General features: G+C 39.3%; 1 protein-coding gene across 3 annotated transcripts in view; it reads right to left on the bottom strand.

The window, feature by feature from the left end:
• Positions 1-18,167, bottom strand: part of mpped2a (metallophosphoesterase domain containing 2a) — an 82,363-nt gene that overhangs the window by 48,884 nt on the left and 15,312 nt on the right. For all 3 annotated transcript variants that reach the window (XM_026177666.1, XM_026177658.1, XM_026177675.1), the window contains one exon: positions 4,647-4,828. In XM_026177666.1, coding sequence (XP_026033451.1) covers positions 4,647-4,828 — 182 coding nt within the window. The remainder of the gene's footprint in view (positions 1-4,646; positions 4,829-18,167) is intronic.

Genomic DNA, 18,167 nt, shown 5'->3' with positions numbered 1-18,167 from the left:
CAGGGTTGAATAGGAGTTTAATAAATCATCCTTTTGTCTGTTTCTATAAATTCATCCCTTAAGACATGCAGAGTAATCAAGCTATGCAATTTTATTTAAAAACCTATTTTAATTAGAGCCGAAACAAAAAATATACCCCTATTTAACAAAACAAACATTCACTCATTAGTCAGTATCTAGATATTTAAATATCAGGGTTTCAGCTCAGAGTTGGCCTATGTCAGTAAACATGACCGGCAAGAATACACTCCAGTGTTCTGCCTTCCTACTAAGAAGCCAAAGGAAAAAGATATATAAAACCCACCGACCTCATTAACATTATTTACCTACTTACTTCCATATATTTTGAGATGAATTTAGTCATTTTTGATCATGCTACTCCCTTTCATAGTTTGTCTCTTCAACTGTCACCGTGTGTGTGTGTGTGTGTGTGTGTGTGTGTGAGCTGGAGGGTAGAGCAGTGTGTAGTCAGTGAGGTAAGACATGGAGAAGAGAAAATAGTGAATAGAGATGATGACAATCCAGCATCAAAAGCTTCCCAGCAACTGTTAATTACTAGAAAACAAACAATGGACTGACATCATTGAACCCCAGTGTCTGATTGCAGTGGAGCTTGTCCTAACTATAGCCTCGCTGACCTACTCGTAGATACGGTCTATATGGAAAGAATTCACTGTGGTTCACTCGTTCCACACAGCGTCATGTTACAACCTTATTCCAAAATGGATTAAATTCAGTTTTCACCACAAAATCCTACACACAATATCCTATAATGACAAGGTGAAAGAAGTGTCTTTGAAATTCCTACAAATTAAAAAAATAATAATAATAATAAAATAAAATAAAGAGGTGCATGAGTAGGGATGGGAATGAAGAAGAATTTAGCGATTCGAATTGCATTAGCAATATGACTTATCAATTCGATTCCTTATTGATTTTCACTGGGTTCTCTTTGAATCTCCACCGTTGGTAGAGAACAAAACAGAGCAAAGAAACCAAACACAAAAAAACAAACAAATGAAAGCATTTATCCTGTGATCGTTGGAGGGAAAAAAACATTAATGAATGCTAATGATGCTATGTGTGTGCTGGAGGCGTAAAATGTGGATATTTTACATCTCTAAGATGATGACCTCAAATGCTGTTTAGCAGGGGGGGAAAAGCACAACTGAGAAAAACTGGAGAGGTTTCGGTTTTTTTGTTTGTTTATTTGCAGCTTGATTAGGTAATTGAGGTGATTGTACGTTTTTAAGTTGGGCCAAATGATTTATTCTTTACCCACACAAATGCGCGCGCACACACACACACACACACACACACACACACACACACACACACACACACACTACAGAGCAGCTTGGGAGCAGCTTAAAGTAGGAGATCAGAGTCAATGCTCAGCCATCAGACAGTCCGGGTCAGGGAGATCTTGCTTCTCAGCATCGATCTCCAATGATCTCCTCCAAGAGGCCAAACAGCAGTCGATGGCCCGGACAAACTGCTGTCTCCTCTGTAGTGTGAGAGGAGCAGATAGATGAGGCGGCACAGACTTTTCCAAAAAAAAAAAAAAAAAAAAAAAAAAAGCTGCACACCTACAACAAATTCCTCCTCCATCACAGAAAATCTGTTCAGATTTATCTGATGAGACCTCTGTTTTTCCCCAGTTTCAGCTTCAATAATGCTTTGTACCATTAAGATACCTACCTGCAGGACGCCGCTTCTGCCCAATAATTAAACTGTGTTACGCAACTGTGTTGACCTGGCAAACATTCCATACATTTTAATCTGGATCGTTCACCCTGAGAAACACTGAAAACAATTACTGAACTGCTGTGCCTGACAAATGTAAAAGACGGTCTAGTCTCCTGGTCTCACTTTCACTCTCTGAAACTCTGCTACATCAACAAGGTCCAAAGGTGACCTTTAAGCCAATATCAAACCTTTGACAAGTACTTGGTTCACATTCATTCGAAGCTGTTAGCCATGTAAAGCTAACAGCAGAAATGAAAGAGCCACAAGATAAATAAACTACATTTCTCTCATTGTGGAGGCTGCAGAGACCTGTGTGTCATCTGAAGAGCAAATGATAAATATGATTAAAAAAAGAAAAAATAATACAGCACAATCAAATAGTTTCCATTTTAAATTTAATTATGTAAAAGTGTAACGATGCCGAAAACTAAATTCATTTATTTAAAGGTTTTTTCCAACAAGCAGCTAGACTACCCCATTGCCATTTTCTACCTCTTCCACTCTACATCAGTCATTTGAGTTGGAGGACCAGGTGTATAGTCTGCAGACACACAGTCTTCTATGAGGCATTAGCAGGCAGGGTGCTCCCAACTACACAAAGTCATTTTCCACTTTGCTCTGCATCGATTCCCCATTATGGCCAATATCTCTGTTTTCACTCTGGATGAACAAAGCGCACAACCACGTCTGCACACGCAGACACACACGCAGACACACACGCACTGACTGTCTGCGTTGATGGACAACCTCCTGGTGGGGCCAGGTGCTGTTTAAGGGGGAAAGAAAAGGGACGTGTAAAAGCCAGCATTAGTGTCTGTTCTTTTTTTTGGTATGAGTGCATGTATGATGTGTGTGTGTGTGTGTGTGTGTGTGTGTGTGTGTGTGTGTGTGTGTGTGTGTGTGTGTGTGTGCGCGCGCGCGCGCGTGTGCGCGCGCATTTCAGGGTAATTAAGGGCAAAGCACCTGAGAGTACTTTAAAGAGTCAAGCTGGCAAAGTGGGCGTACTACTGTGACTGACAACCAATCACATTCAGAATTCATAAAGCTGAAAATGCAGACTTTAAAGGTTTAAATGTGTTCTATCAGCTCTGACCAACTTTTAACGTTTGCAGCAGGTTTTGAACTTTCAACACTCACATTCAGCCTTTCACATTGTAGTTTGAACTGTTTAAGATGCGTCTCAGTGTAGAAAGTCCTCTCTCCTCTACTCTTCATCATGTCTAGCAATATTTTATATATATATATATATATATATATATATATATATATATATATATATATATATATATATATATATATATATATATATATATATACACACACCAAGGTAAAAAAAAAAATCTTAGTGTGGACTGACACAGTGACAGGAAAGTAACCCTGGTCCATAAAAATATTTGCAATGTATCTGCAGTCATGTGTTACATGTTACATGGAGTATAAGAGCAGTAGGCTGTGAACTCAACAAGACTGTGTATTAGGAGTGAAATGAAAATGCCTTTTCAGCCAAACTCTATTAAAAATGAATTAAAAAGTGGATACAGAGTGTTGGAGAAGTGGATCATGCTGCAGGAAAGGGCTGAGAAGTTTCTGTAAACTAGATTTTTATTTGGCTGTGAAAATTGGGTCAGTGCTAGAATCCACTGTAAATGCAGTGAAAGCAGACTGACTGCAGCCCCTGTCATCTTTGGAGAGGCACAACTTTGACAGCCACCTTTCAACTCTACAGGGGGGCAAAGTGTTTGAAACTCAAAACACAGATTTCGAGGAGTACTACTTCAAAAGGTTTACAAGCTAAAGGTTTCCACTCTGAAAATATGAAAATAAGTCGTGACAGGTTCATAAATCAACTTTAAAAAAAAAAAATCAATGTTTATTCTCTAAAATTAAACGTTGTTTTCGTTACAGTTAAATAACACCACCACCAATGCCACATGTTCAACATTTTCCATTTTCCATCCACTTTTCAGCACACAGATCAAACTACTGAAATCAACGATATGCGCTGATTGAACACAAAGTGAGTTGTTTTTTTTTTGCTGATGAACTGATTTTGCAGGCCATGTTTATTAAACCCCTCCGGCCAGAAATATTATGTAGGGCTTGACAACATCGTGAATTGTCTCTGTGCGACAGTTCAGAACATAAGAGCTTGTGAGGGACTTCGTCAAACAATTTCCTTCAGCAGTCTTCACTCTACATGCTCAGGGACTGCAATCAAAGTTTAAAGATTCTTTCAGCTGCTCAGCTTGAGCCCCCTCCTGGTCTTGAACCAGGGAGACCAGGGGGTGTGTGAACGTGTAAGCCACACAGTCATAAAGCTTAAAGGTTAAATGTAATTTCAGGACACTGTTCTGGCTGATCAACAGACAAATGCAAACAGTTAAAACTAAAGAAAAAAATAATTCAAAATCCTGAAGTACTATAGCCCAGTCTAGTTAGTGGTACCTACTGATTTAGAGTGTGAGAGGCACAGGCATGGAGCATGTGTGCTTCTACTGAGTGAAACATGTCTATAACATGGGGCCAAAAATGGTTTCATGGGTCCACAAACAAAGCACTGGCTAACGGTTCTGAAACCACACAACTTGGAAAACACATACACACATGAAAGCTAAAGATTTACCTACAGCATGGGGCCAGAGGGAGAGGTGAAAGGTTAACTGATCCAGGGTGTTAGGTCAAAGGGGTTAAACTGGACACTTTAGCACAGCAGTTGGGGCTAAACAGAGGGGAGGCGGAGGGGTTCATTGTGTTGTCTGGTTAACAGTTAAACATGCTTCAGGCCCTGCCTCCTGCTCTTTAGAGACTTTGCATTTGTACGTGTTTGTGTGAGAGAGAAAAACAATGCATGGATCTAGAACAGCTGTACTGAGCATGTGGGTTAAGTAGTTCAGTACCTAGCCAGTCGTTGAACTTCTTAACTTCAGAGGGCAGGCCCAGCTCAGTGAAGTCACCCATGTGCAACAGCACATCGCCATAGGGCATCTGGATGCCATCTGTACGCGAGTGTGTGTCTGAAACACACACAAACCTGGTGTGTCCCGCTGGCTTGGGAGTGTCATACGGAATAGGGTCCACCCTGAAAAAGACAGAGAGAAAGTTGTCGTCACTAAAGCTGCATTACATGACTGACTGGGACCTGAGTAGCTCTTTTTCAGTAACTGAATTAATTACCAAAGACTATTTAGTGATTAATTAGAGTCAGTATATTGATCGCAGTACAATCTCAGTGTGTGGCTGTTGTCACAAATGGTGATTTGATACATTTTGCCACCATTTGTGACAATAGCTACATACTGAGATTGTTTGAAGACACTTTACCGTCTATTAAAAAAATAATAATAATTGAATTGTCTGTAGGACCTGAGCTTCGACTTTCTCAAGAAATTTCTATTTACCGTGTCATTAACAAAAAATTAAAAATAATGAAATTGAAAGTAGTCAAACCTGATTTTTATTTATTCAATTTCCAATTTTGAAAATGACCATCTGAAAATCTTCTCCCCGTTTGTGATAAAATATAAAGTATCCTCAAAACAAGACTTTTGATTTTTTTAAAAGAAGAAAATATATACTAATTTCACAGCAGCTTTTAGAAGGGACACAGCAGAAAATAGGACGCTTAAAAAGATCATTTGTTGTGCAAAATAAATTACACGGCTCACAGGATAATGCATGTAGCAGAGTAAAATCCATCTCAAAGAAAAGAGGGGACATTACAAGAGCACCGAAAAAAACAAAGAAAAAAAAAAACAAAAAAAGTGTAGTGTGGACTGGAAAACAACCAGTTTGCTGTGGCTGATTTCGGCACATAGTGAGGGCAATAGCTGTTTTGTGGCATCAGATTGGCTAAAGAGATGGTGAATTAAGGCATTTCTGTGTCCTTTCTATCCATTATCTAAAGAAAAATCACTTAGACCCAAGTCTGGCTGAAAAGTAACTCCTTTATTTAGCATTTTGTTTGTTATAAGCACTTGTGTTAAAAGGAAAGAAAAACCTGTATTTTTTTCCTGACAGGAGGGAAAAAAAATCTTGTCTATAATTGAGGTCTACAATGTGCAATCCTCCACCACTCTGGCACTAGACCATTATTTCATTAGAAGGGATGTCACTCCGTCGACAACATCAGACACATAATCAACACTGCAATCTCCAACCTGACAAGTATGCATGTGCACACACACACAAACACACACACAGAGTTAAACTTGCATGTGTGCACAAACGTGTCGTGGAAACAGCCAGAGAAGCAGATGAAATCAAAAGGTTTCAGACTGGAGGAAACGCCATTAAAGGAGATGGAGAAAATAGGCACTTTTGCACAAAAGAACATCTTATCTGGTCTGTGTGTGTGTGCGGCTGTACTTGTGTGTTCACATTTTCACGTTTTTTTTCTGTGCCACACAGATCAGAATATTAGACGTGGCCAGCCAACAGACAGCCTGGATACTGGTGCTGCTCCCTTTTTAAAACACTTTTTGTTGAGTTAAAATGTCGCAGGATTGTGTTAATAGTAAGACAATGGTGAACAAGCTGGTCACTGTCTGTGACAAACATCTCTAGTGTGCAGTCTGCTGTCGGTCTGATTCCAGAAACCCTCTCTTAGCCTCCGTCAATGTCAATTCTCACCCTCAAAGGAAAACCTTACGTATGCACAGCATTCAACCTCCAAAACATTACAAATACCACTCTTCAAAAAGACGCGACTTCATTTAGTGGCTTGATCATACCCATCAGTGACCCCTACATAGAAGTGCTATGTTGTGATTTAGAGTATAATTTTTTAAATCAAAAGCCAAAGAAAAAAGGTGCAAATATATTTTCACCAATATGATTTTAAAAAATCAATACATGAAAGAATGACTAACTCACTGAATAGCAAAAATCATTCAAAAGTCATATTCATTGCTTTGTAGCACTGACCATAAAAGGCCTCGCACATTCAGAAATGCTTTGATAGAAACAGAAAAGTTAAATCCAGCTGACAAACTTTTATCATCTCAACATGTCTGCATCTCCATGTAGAACAACTGTTTGTTGTTGTTGACTCTACAAAACTACATGAACTCAATGTACTGCAAAAAATATGCTTAAACACTGACTGACATGCCAACGTCGCTGTGCACTAGGGATGGGTATCGAAACCCGGTTCTTGTTGAGAACCGGTTCCCACTGTTTCAATTCCTTGGAATTGTTTGCCACTTTTGCAAACGATTCCCTTATCGATTTCAGTCGCCCCGAATGACGTCACCCACGTTGCGGAGCGTCATTTACCTGGCAGGAAACATGGTACCTAAGCGGCTCAAAGGCTCAAAAGTTTGGCTATACTTTACGAGAACGGATGACAACGGGGCAACTTCCAAAGTAGATATTTCATTTAAGGGAGGAAACACTACGAATATGCAAAAAACACACGATGACCTTAAATGAATGTCGTGTTTTTAATTCCGCTCCGGACTCGTGAAACCCAGCAGCAGCGGTAACGTTTGCACGTCCTCTCCCGTTAATGCGGCAGGTAAATAATAAACAACAGTGCATATTATGTTAGCGCGATCTGCCTTATTACAAAACCTGCCATTACTGTGCATTTAGATAACCATGATGAGAGAGACAGGCAGAGTCTGGCTGGCTCAGATGCTGGCAGTTGTCGCTGCAGTCTACCGGTAGCGTCTCCTTTCAGGCCAGGATAGACGAATGTCACGAGCAGTGACTAAGTTTGTGGTAAAAGGCTTGCACCCATTTGCCACAGCAGATGCCCCTATTTTGAGTGAATGTGTTTAATTGTAGGCAGGGACATTACTGGATATTCTTGTGTAATTGCTACAGAATAATTTATGTTATACTTTGTTATTGTTACAGAAGAATATTTATTTTATTATTGTACATTTACAATTTTTTTCCTGGGGACCCTGTGACACCCCATTGAAGAGCCATAGGCTCTGGATCTCTTAAGATCTCACTGTTGGGTTTGTAAGGCCACGTTACTCCTAAATTTCTATCTTGTTCAAAGAGAAGATATAAAACAAAGTTCTAAGCTATTCGACCTTAGTGTTCTCCTTTTTTAAAAAGAATCGATAAGAGAATCGATAAAGAATCGAATCGTTAAACAGAATCGAAAATGGAATCGGAATCGTGAAAATCTTATCAATACCCATCCCTACTGTGCACTACATAAAAAACCCCTCGATTTTCAGACAGGAAAGCTTACAGATTCCCACCATTTATCAGCTGTTTACAGGTTGTGAGGTTTGCAGACCCCAGCCAAAACTAACAGAAAAAGCAGAAAATGAAATGGGTCCTGAAATCCAAGACGACACTGGTAACCATAGCGCTGCATTGTTTGAACGTGTTAGATAAATGAAGGCACGCATACTTTAGCAGAATAATAAATACTTTTACAAGTAAACCACTGTGCAGTATTTCATCTGATAAAGCTCTAAAATCATGGATCTGTGACTCTTACAAAACTAACAATACCTGAAACAAACTTTCCCTTCACTTACCTTCTCTTTTGTTCTTAAATACAAAGGCAGAGCTATGCCATTCACACCCAATACCAATAATCTAAGAGCAACTTTGAGAAAAGACCTCTTCAGTTAATATATTGTTCCTTTTTAATTTTTAGATCTTTAATGTACATTGCAGTGTAGGGCTGGGCGATATATCGAGTTTAAAAAAAAATTGATATATTTTTATACGAGATATGAGATGTGACAATATCGTTTATATCGATATAGTATAAGTTACGTAATTATACTCGTGGAGCCGCAAGTTTGCCTGTCTTTCATCCACTTTTGTCTCTACGCAACGTTATTTGGCCTCGCCTCCCCCTTCCCCATAGTGATGGGATTTCCGGCTCTTTTTAAAGAACTGGCTCTTTCTGTTCGGCTCACTAAAAAGAGCCGGCTCTTTCGGCTCTGAACCGGCTCTTCAGGTTGTTTTGTTGCTTTAATTAATTTATTATTAACAATAATATAAAATTATGCACAAAAGGAATTACTAATGTAAAAAAAAAAGTGGTTTTATTTATATATGTTTATATATAAATATATGCGGTGGCCCCTAGAGACAAAACACGTACAAACTCCAAAAAGCACGTACAAACTCCAAAACACATTTCTAGCATGAACTGAACTTCCAAAACAGAGCTACCTAGATCACTTAAATTACACAATTGAAAGCATGAAAGCATATGTGTATTGTTTGTGTATTTATACACAGGCATTCATATATAGTCAAATTAAAAAAAAAAAAAGTTCATTTACCTGTTACTACCACACACCAAATCCGGTCGTTGGTACTTGCTGGCTTGTGTAGCCACTAGGTAACAAAAGTTCAACACTGCCCCTAACATCCTGGAGCATTTATGTTATCTTTTGTACGTGCTTCAGAGTTTGTACGTGTTTTGGAGTTTTTACGTGTTTTCACATGTTTTGGAGTTTGTGCGTGCTTCAGAGTTTTTACGTGCTTCAGGGTTTGTACGCAGTGTTGCCAACTCCTCAGCAAGGAAAATCGCTATTGGTTGTCCTAAAAGTCACTAGAAGTCGCTAAATGACATCATCGCCTAATTTGCATAAGCAGATTAGCATGACCAAATCTAATCTAATCTACGCGTTGTTGGAGAGAGAAATAACATCGTGGAAGAGACATAAAGTGAGTAAAAAACGTCCTAAATGCATTTAGAGTTTATTTAGAACTACAAATTAAATTTCTTTTAGCAATTATTGGTTTTTTTTAATGTCACAATTCCAACCCTGCTCCTTTACCCGGGCTTGGACCGGCAAAAGTGACCCGAAATAGGCACTCTGGTGGAGTTACTTTGTGTGTGTGTGTTTATAAGTAGTTTTAAACCTTGTGATCCACAAAACAGCATAAGAGTAAAAGAGTAAAAGAAGAATTGACTGCGTTACAGCACCCGCTGCTTGTTGAGAGTAAAAGCGATACGCACGTTCACGTCTTTTTTTAGCGACTTTTTTTTTTTTAGAAAACTCGGGGTCTGAAATCTCGCTAAATATAGCGACAAAGTCACTAAGTTGGCAACACTGGCTGCACGGCCTAAAATCATTTCATTTTCTCAAAAGTTGACAGTGCGCCTTATGTATGAATTCTGGTTGTGCTTGATGACCGCGAACCGATTTTATGTGGTAGACGGCGCTCAGAACTCTGTCAAAAAATGTTTTGGTACGACGGAGCTGCACCGCTTGATGGATTGTCGGAGCATTACGGCTGCCGAGGAGCCTCGCGGAGTAATACGTACTGTGCTTCAACGTAATATTACCGTACTGTGTGTGTATAAGAACCATAAATGGCGCCTGTTCAGCGACGTGGTTACAAAGAGGATTTCAAACTCCAGGCTGTCAATGACGCAGTAGAACTTGGGAACAGAGCAGCTGTAAAATCTGTCTGTCTTTGTTATCATGCTCAGCATCTTTTAGTTTACATTTTGACAGCACAATTGTGAGCGTTTTGTTATGCACAAAAACAACATTGTTTTCTTTTATTTATGGAGCATTATTATTTAATAAATGCTCATAATTTATTTTTGAGTAATGTTTTCATGTACATCTATCCTGTATGTTAATAAAAGTGCCTGTGTGACATCTGGGACACAGCTTTGACTAAGAACTCTCTTTTTGTTTTTACTTTATGGCTTTAAAAAAAATATCGAGATATATATTGTGTATCGCCATCCAGCTAAAAAAATATCGAGTCCTATCAGTCCTATCCCAGTGCCTGATTCTGGTCTACTGACTACAGTCTGACCAGTTGCTTGTGTCCGCAGTATTCAACCAGAAATCTGAATCTAGCCTTCGACTTACATTTTCTTGCATGTCCTTTGCACTCAGTCAGCATTTGCTATTTGTTGCTTCTGTCCCTTCTTCCACTGCCTCAGCTGGGAGACCTCAGCTTTGCTCTGATACACTGTAGCATATGAAGTGCCTCAGTTATCCAGGCAGACCTCGACTGCATATTAAACACACTGAACAAATTAAAAAGTAGCCACAGAGTTAATGATATTTACTATTGACTGTGTGCAGTAAATGAGTCTCTCTACTCCTTACACACACACACACACACACATACACACACACACACACACACACACACACACACACAAACAAAAAACAAACAAAACCAGCAAAGTAGCGTGTACATTTGACTGTAGCAGCTGATTAGATTTGGTGCTCTGTGGTACCTGGGCGGCATGCAGCTTTACAGGATTGGACAGTTCTCGTCATGGAGAAAGGACAAATGCAGAACCACATGGGATGACAAAAATACACACACACACACACACACACACACACACACACACACACACACACACACACACACAAAAGCATTGATATTAAAACAAAGCCAGAAGAAAAACAACCTCCCCTTTCCTTTGAGATTTAATCCGCCCAGAGAATGTAAGTAAATACCAGCAGCCCCTATCAATTAGAGCAGGCCCAGGCCAAGAAACCTTCATGACAGTAATGCATTGGTCTCACATACACACGCACACCGAAAGAGAGAGAGAGTGCGCCCCTGTCTTTCCTGTTAACATATGACTGTATAACAATCCAGAGGTTCATTAGTAATGTATACAGGAGTTCAGGAGTTCAGCGGTGCAGCAGAGGCCTCTGATCTATTGTAAACGGAGACAGCGAAAATGAAAAAGTCTTCCTGTGCTCCAGAAGCAGGTAAAAGAATATTCTCCAGTGACAGACTGAACTGTGTTAGCATGAAGGTTTGTGTTAACATGTCTGAGCTTCGGTGTGACATCAGAGGGAAGACTGTGGAAGGGGGGGGGGGGGGGAAGAAAAAGAAAAAAAAGAATGGTGGGGGGAGAGGAGAAATGCTAATGCACTTGGGGAGGGCAGGAGCACACTTTGAAATCCGCCATGACACTGGAGCTGACACAAAACCGAGCTTTGCGGCTGCAGAAATATCTCGGCGATGAAGAAATGCCTGTGATCCTTCAGCTGGGAAACCGAAGGGCATTAACTCTGTTCACCTATGGCTGCAACACATTACTAATGTCAATTTAAAGAAATCCAACTACACTGCTGCAACAGTTTTTATTCTTACTGTCATGCCCTTATTGTGTCTTTAATTACAAAATTTGCAGATGACTATAAATAATCTACATTTTGGAACTGAAAAGCTCTTCTCTCTAACAAAACAACAGCTTGTTTTTTCTTTCTTCCCTGCTTTATTTAAAAAAAAAAAATTAAAAAAAGTTAAGTATCTCTTCTAAAGTCATTTATTCATGTCACACAATGCAGCAGATTGAAATTTGACAAGGACTTTGTAAATTAATCACTTCAATATCATGATGTGATTATTAACATTAGAGTCTGGAGTAATATAAAACCCTCACATAAATACCGCGCTCACAATAGCAGCATTAAAGTCACAAGCTGGAGGTGCTTTGCAGAGAGGAAAACTGAACAAAGTAAATGTGAAGCGCAGCTAAAGCGTGGACCTTATACAGTTCTTGCTCACATGTGTCATTGCAGAAGAGTGCAACTGTGAGGAAAAACAACTGTGTGGGAGAGAGCAAAGGAGGAAAGGAGAAGTGCTCTCTGATGTCTGTAGGAGGACATTCGTTTGACTGAGCGCACTTGGCTCCGTGGCCTTTTGAAAAAACACACAAGCAAACGGGGTCAAAGTGCTGCCTGAGCTCGCTCCTCTTAACTCGGTGGAGATAAGAAGGTCGCCATCTCTGTCACTCTCCTGGCTCGCTGAGCTCTTTAAGGAGTCCACATAATCATTATGATTGATTGCATTTCTTCCATTTTCATTTTTTCTTAGTGGAGAAAAAAACCCCCCCCCACAGATCTCTAGTGTGTGCTGCACAGCACAAAGAGCCGGTTACATTTAAATCCTGCTGTCCAACACAAACAGATGACTTCATGTATACAACCTAAAGGAGAAAACAACAAAACCAGGAGTCACTGCAGAACTGTAACCTCCCAAATATTGCAACCGTGAAAGTCATTATTTTATCAAAGAAACTAGAGTACAAAGACAAAAGAGAGATAGGTGAGCCTGAAGATCCCAAGACTCTTAGAGACACCATAGTCTGAGAGTTTATTGCCTCTTTCTCAAATGTCTGAGCTCTGACAGCAGGGATTGTATTGTTTTACTCTGGAAATCTGTGCGTGTTCGTAATGATGACAAAATGTGTTCCTAATAGGATACACCTACTATAGCAAGTGACACAAAGGCAGTTCTGAGTAAGAATGGCATTAATATGAAGTCAGAGATCAAAGATGGGTAAAGTCTGAGCAATCATTTGCGCTCTGACTGATCTGCTTGTAAATGTTTTTTTGTAGCCTAAGTTTTAAAAGCTTGTCCAAATGTTTTTGCGGTCGTCTTTATAAGCCATTTAGTTACAGTTTGTCACAAATGTTCATTCATGTTTTTGAAACCTTAGACCCCTTTCTTCAAAATTCCTAATCACAAAGTCCAACTTCCAATTTGGGTTTGAACAAAAACCCCTGACCCTTCTGGCAAAAACCGCACGAATGGCATGAAAACAGTGTTATCCATGCTCAAAACCACACAGTAGTGTTTTAGATCACACAGAGCCAGTCAAAAATAATAACAGTACAGTGTTCAGAACACAAAACCCAGATCTTTCCAACCACATGTGGCTCTTGTGTAATTCTGCAAAAGCTACAAAAATGGGATGCAAAAACAGAAACAGGACCCACCACTGCCACCCCCATCTCAAATTTTGCTTTTTATTCTTATTATAAGTGTTGCATTGAAACATCACAATACAGTAAAGACTACTATGGACGCTACAGATGACCTGTTTAGGCCAGGTTGTTCATTTTGCTCTACTTCCTTTATTTACAGACCAATCACAATAAAGCACACAGTAAATGTTTATATTTAATACATACTGGATATCCGACAAGACTTATGAAACATGAAGTAGGACTATTTACCGTCCTTACTTTTAGTATGAATCAAGTAAACATTATGTTGTAGGTGAAAAATGTGAAAGGAGGCACTCATCGTCCAAGTTTCCCAGAATATATTTTTCCCCTCTTTCTTTTCATGTGGTTCATCATTCATATACAAAAACATGGTCTATCACAGGTGCTCAAATTTCATCTGTTATTACTGTTCTTGATCTGGCTCTTCCTCATCTTCCTCCTCTGCTTCTCAAATTGCTCCCACCTATTGACCTTCAGCTCACCCTCACTGGTGTATAATGGTCAACTGACATCATTAACAGCAAGAGTGAACAAAGTGTGCTTTGGAAATGACATCTGTGCTTTAGTTGTTTTTAACTTCTTTCTCACTGTTATTGTTTTAAAAAAAGAAAAAAAAAAGGCCAAATAAATTCTGCAAATTATTTCTAACGTGGTGAAAACTGTTAAAGATTTTGCCAAAAGAGTGACTGATTCAATAAACTGGCTGTGGACACTGATAATGGGCTTCGGAGAATAGAAGAGAGTGTTTTAGTAGTTTAGAAAATCTGTAATTATCCTCTTCCAATAGGAGTGCTCCGACATTTGAAATAAACTTTATGCCATTTTTAGGGATAATGCAATGTGATTAAACATAAATACACAGAATTAAGCTGATTTCTCACTAGAAAGAAGAAAAACATCTATGCAAGATATTCAAAATCATAACAACTGAGCTTCTGTTTTTCTTTGTCACACACTTACCGGTTAACACAGTTACCATAGTTACCGTGGTTAAATTCCCAATTGCTAGGCGTTACCGTTTCGAATTTTAATCATCATTAAAACCATGTTTGACTGTCACGCTTCTAATAAGTCACGGTAATCGCTCTCCAAGCTCCACTGAAGTTAGCAGCAGTCTTCCAGATGCCACTACGCAGGCGCAGCTACAGAAAGACGCGAGTAGACAGAAGCACTGCAGGGAATTTTGTCAGTCTTTTCAACATTTTTAATGTATTTTTAACACCATCAGTGACTGTTGTGACTAATCAGTTTTAATCTACTGAGATTTTATGATTTTGGACTTGTATACAAGAATAAACATTATGTAGGGCTGCTCGATTATGGCAAAAATGATAATCATGATTATTTTCACTGAAATTGAGATCTCGATTATTTGACGATATTTATTTAACCCTTTAAGACCTACTATAGAACCAAGTCCGCCAGAGCTTATATTATATTTTTACATGCTGTAGTGCCATTTGTGGGAGCATTTCAAGTTGCTATACAACTGTTATAGCCCATATTTTAATAATATGTATGCATTAAGTCCATAGTAACTACATTAATTGCAAAAAAGTGCAATAAACTACAAAAAAATTGAAAATCGTTTTTTGTATTTTTTACATATATTTCTACTTGGAGAAATTTAAGAGGTTTATCCCTCAAAGCTTTAAATACAAAAAAGTTGCAAAAAATAGTTTACAACAACAGGAAATTTATTTTGATTGTCTTCATAGTTTTATTTTGGAGATACACCAATTTTTATATACTGCAGGAAAAACGAAAAAACAATCCTATGATGCAAATTTGCAAAGAAAACAGCAGGTGCATCAAAATAAACTATTTCCAGCAGTGCAATTCGAGTTCTAAGCATCCCAGAAACTATTCAGAAAAGTCAAACATGACCAGTATAGGCTTTCAAGGCCTACAAGTAAAAAACTACAATTTCCGCGAAAATGACGTCACTTCCGGTTTCGGCCAGGAAATGGCGGACATGCGACAGTTCGCGCTGACGTCTGTTTCACTGTGGGAAGTGTTACGAACAGCTGATCGGATCGGCAAAGCGTGTTTCTGGAATATTATGTTTTTGTTCCTGCAAGCGCTTTTTATGCAAGGAAACCGAGACCGAGGACAAGCTGATGGCATAAGATGTAAGTACAACTCCTCTGGTTTCATATGCAAAACAAATTATTGCGCTAGCTTACACAGTTCAGGTTCTACAGGGATTTAAAAAATAGTTACACAAAACGGAGCATGCTGCTCTGACCGGCTTTAAAGGGTTAACAATGACATTCTCCAGCTCCACTGTGACCCTTAGTTGGATAAGCGGTTAAGAAGATGGATAAATAAATGGATGAACTTCACTTAGCAAGTTAGTCTAGCAAAGAATGAGCATGCCTGAAATCTGAAAACCACAGGTATCAATATGGTGCAATAGGCTTTGATTTGGGATCTGCTCCACACCAGCAAAGCTAATGACATCTGAGCTGTCCCCTTGTTTCCGTCTCAGCTGCCCATATATTTTATACCTGCTACCACCTGCTACCAAAGGATTAGCCTCTTCCTGTTTCTTAGTTGTTAATGGAGTTGTCCCATTAATCAATGGAGACCACCAGTGGAGTGGAGTTATCTAAAACCTCCAGGGTCAAAAGGAAAATGTGGAAATAGTCTGCAAATTAACCGAAACTTGTCAGCCTATCCATACATGATACAGAGGATCACGACTTGTATACTCAGTGATTCACTGACCAGCTGAAAGACGCATCTCATGTCCGCTTGACTCTAAAATATTTATTTTAATATTTGTTTTAACTGATTAAACGTGTATACTCAGTGCTAAAATGTTCCCATGTGACATCAAAATTAAAATAAGCAAATAGACTTTTCAGGATATCTTGCTTCAAGTGCTGGGGAAATCTGTAGGAAACAGGAAGAGGGCAGAGGTTTGCGGTACAGAACCACATTAAAGGGGAAACTGCAGGATTGAATTACTGTCTGAAAATGTTATGTCCGATTCTGGTACTACTAAAAAGATGTTTCCAATAATCAATTAGCTGTTAATTTGAAAAGGTATCAGCAATTTATATTAACCACTCAAGCAAAAGGCTAAAGCTCTGATTGGGTTCAGTTTCTCAAACATTAATTTGTCATTTCAAGAAAACATTTTTACCTTTTTTTTTTTTTACATAATTTTTTTCTGTTGCAGCCCATAACGCTTTCCAAGAAGAAGAACCAACTGAAAACAACGTGATGTTTACACTGGTTTATTAGTGAGTATCATGCCGTTGGTCACAAAAGTTGTTTTGATTGTAAACTGAGCAGTGTGCGGTAGAACGACATAAGAAAAAAAATCATAGCAGCTGACAAATGATAATGCACTTCATTTTTTTTAGAATATAAAGAGAAATTTGATTACGTGTCGACTTTGCAAAAAGAAATGGAAAGCTCAGGCAAACAATGAAACTGGAGACAACAACAAGACTACTTTTTCACCACTCTCAAACTCCCTTTATCGCCCTTTCAGGAGAAACATCAACACACAATGCTCCCCATTTCCTCTGTCTATAACCTCTGCATCAGCTCCCCTCCCCCTGCTGTAAGAGTCGCACACAAACACACCGCTCACTCATCCACACTGCAATACCATTTCTCTGAGAGGAGCACTGAGCGCCTCTCTTATCTTCTGCGTTTCAGCTGTCTGCGTTAATTCAATAAACTTCAGAGGAACAAAATGAACACAGGAATAATGGAGAAAGGGGCGCTGGTGGTGGGGGGTGCACAACTGAGCAGAGAAGAGAGGCAAAGGTGGGAGACGAGAAAACGGGAAAAATCCAAGAGGGGGCAAAGCACAAACAGAACGTGCATTTATGAAATAGTTAAGAAAAAAAATGAAAACACACAAGTATATTAGTAAGAATATTCAAATCAGAATTGATTTTCAAGAATGGTGAAATGTGGCCTTATGCTTTGATGCTCCCCCCCCTACTTCATTTGTTCAGCTAGTGTGTGTCCTCCTTATCCCTCCCTTAATGGCTGAGTAGAGCACACAAAGCCTGCACTGGAATATCAGCGCTGGAGAAACCTTCCGGCACTGCGCTGAGAAATAAATTGCTTCTGCTAATGCCCCTTTCATTATGGCACAGCCCTTAATTGTGCTGCTGACAGTCTGCCTGGCTGCAGGGCTGATGGGAGAAAAGGCTGAGGAGACGGTCATGACGTGGTCCCCGGGGCCAAACACCAACCAGCAGACTGCGGGGAGAATAAAGTAGTGGAGCTGCGTGTTCACCTGGACAGACAACATGGGACCAAGTCTGTATTAAAAAGTGACTTTTAATATAACAAGATTATTCCAAAGACTAAGAGCAGAGCTGGTTTTAAGGTCTCATTTAGAATACATATGTATGTATTTAAAGCGCCAAGAATTTTTTAGGATTTATAGGATAGAGTTTGATCTCCGAAACAACTGTGGTACCAACCAGAACTATTAAAAACCACAGCCTAGCCATGCAGATCTGATTGGCTTCATACCCAGTTACCCAGTTATCTTACCCAGTTAAGAGCCATATATCATTTCCTTCCTTAAGAATTTTTGCAGCTTCGTTCAGTTGAAAAATACCATAACGCGCGCACACACACACACACACACACACACACACACACACACACACACACACACACACACACACTACATCCCTTTTTAAAAACAACAGTCTTCCTCAT

The sequence above is a fragment of the Astatotilapia calliptera genome, chromosome 1 (genome assembly GCF_900246225.1).
Source record: "Astatotilapia calliptera chromosome 1, fAstCal1.2, whole genome shotgun sequence".
NCBI lineage: Eukaryota > Metazoa > Chordata > Actinopteri > Cichliformes > Cichlidae > Astatotilapia > Astatotilapia calliptera.
Note: the sequence above shows the minus strand (reverse complement) of the source record. Positions and strands in the feature narration are given on the sequence as shown.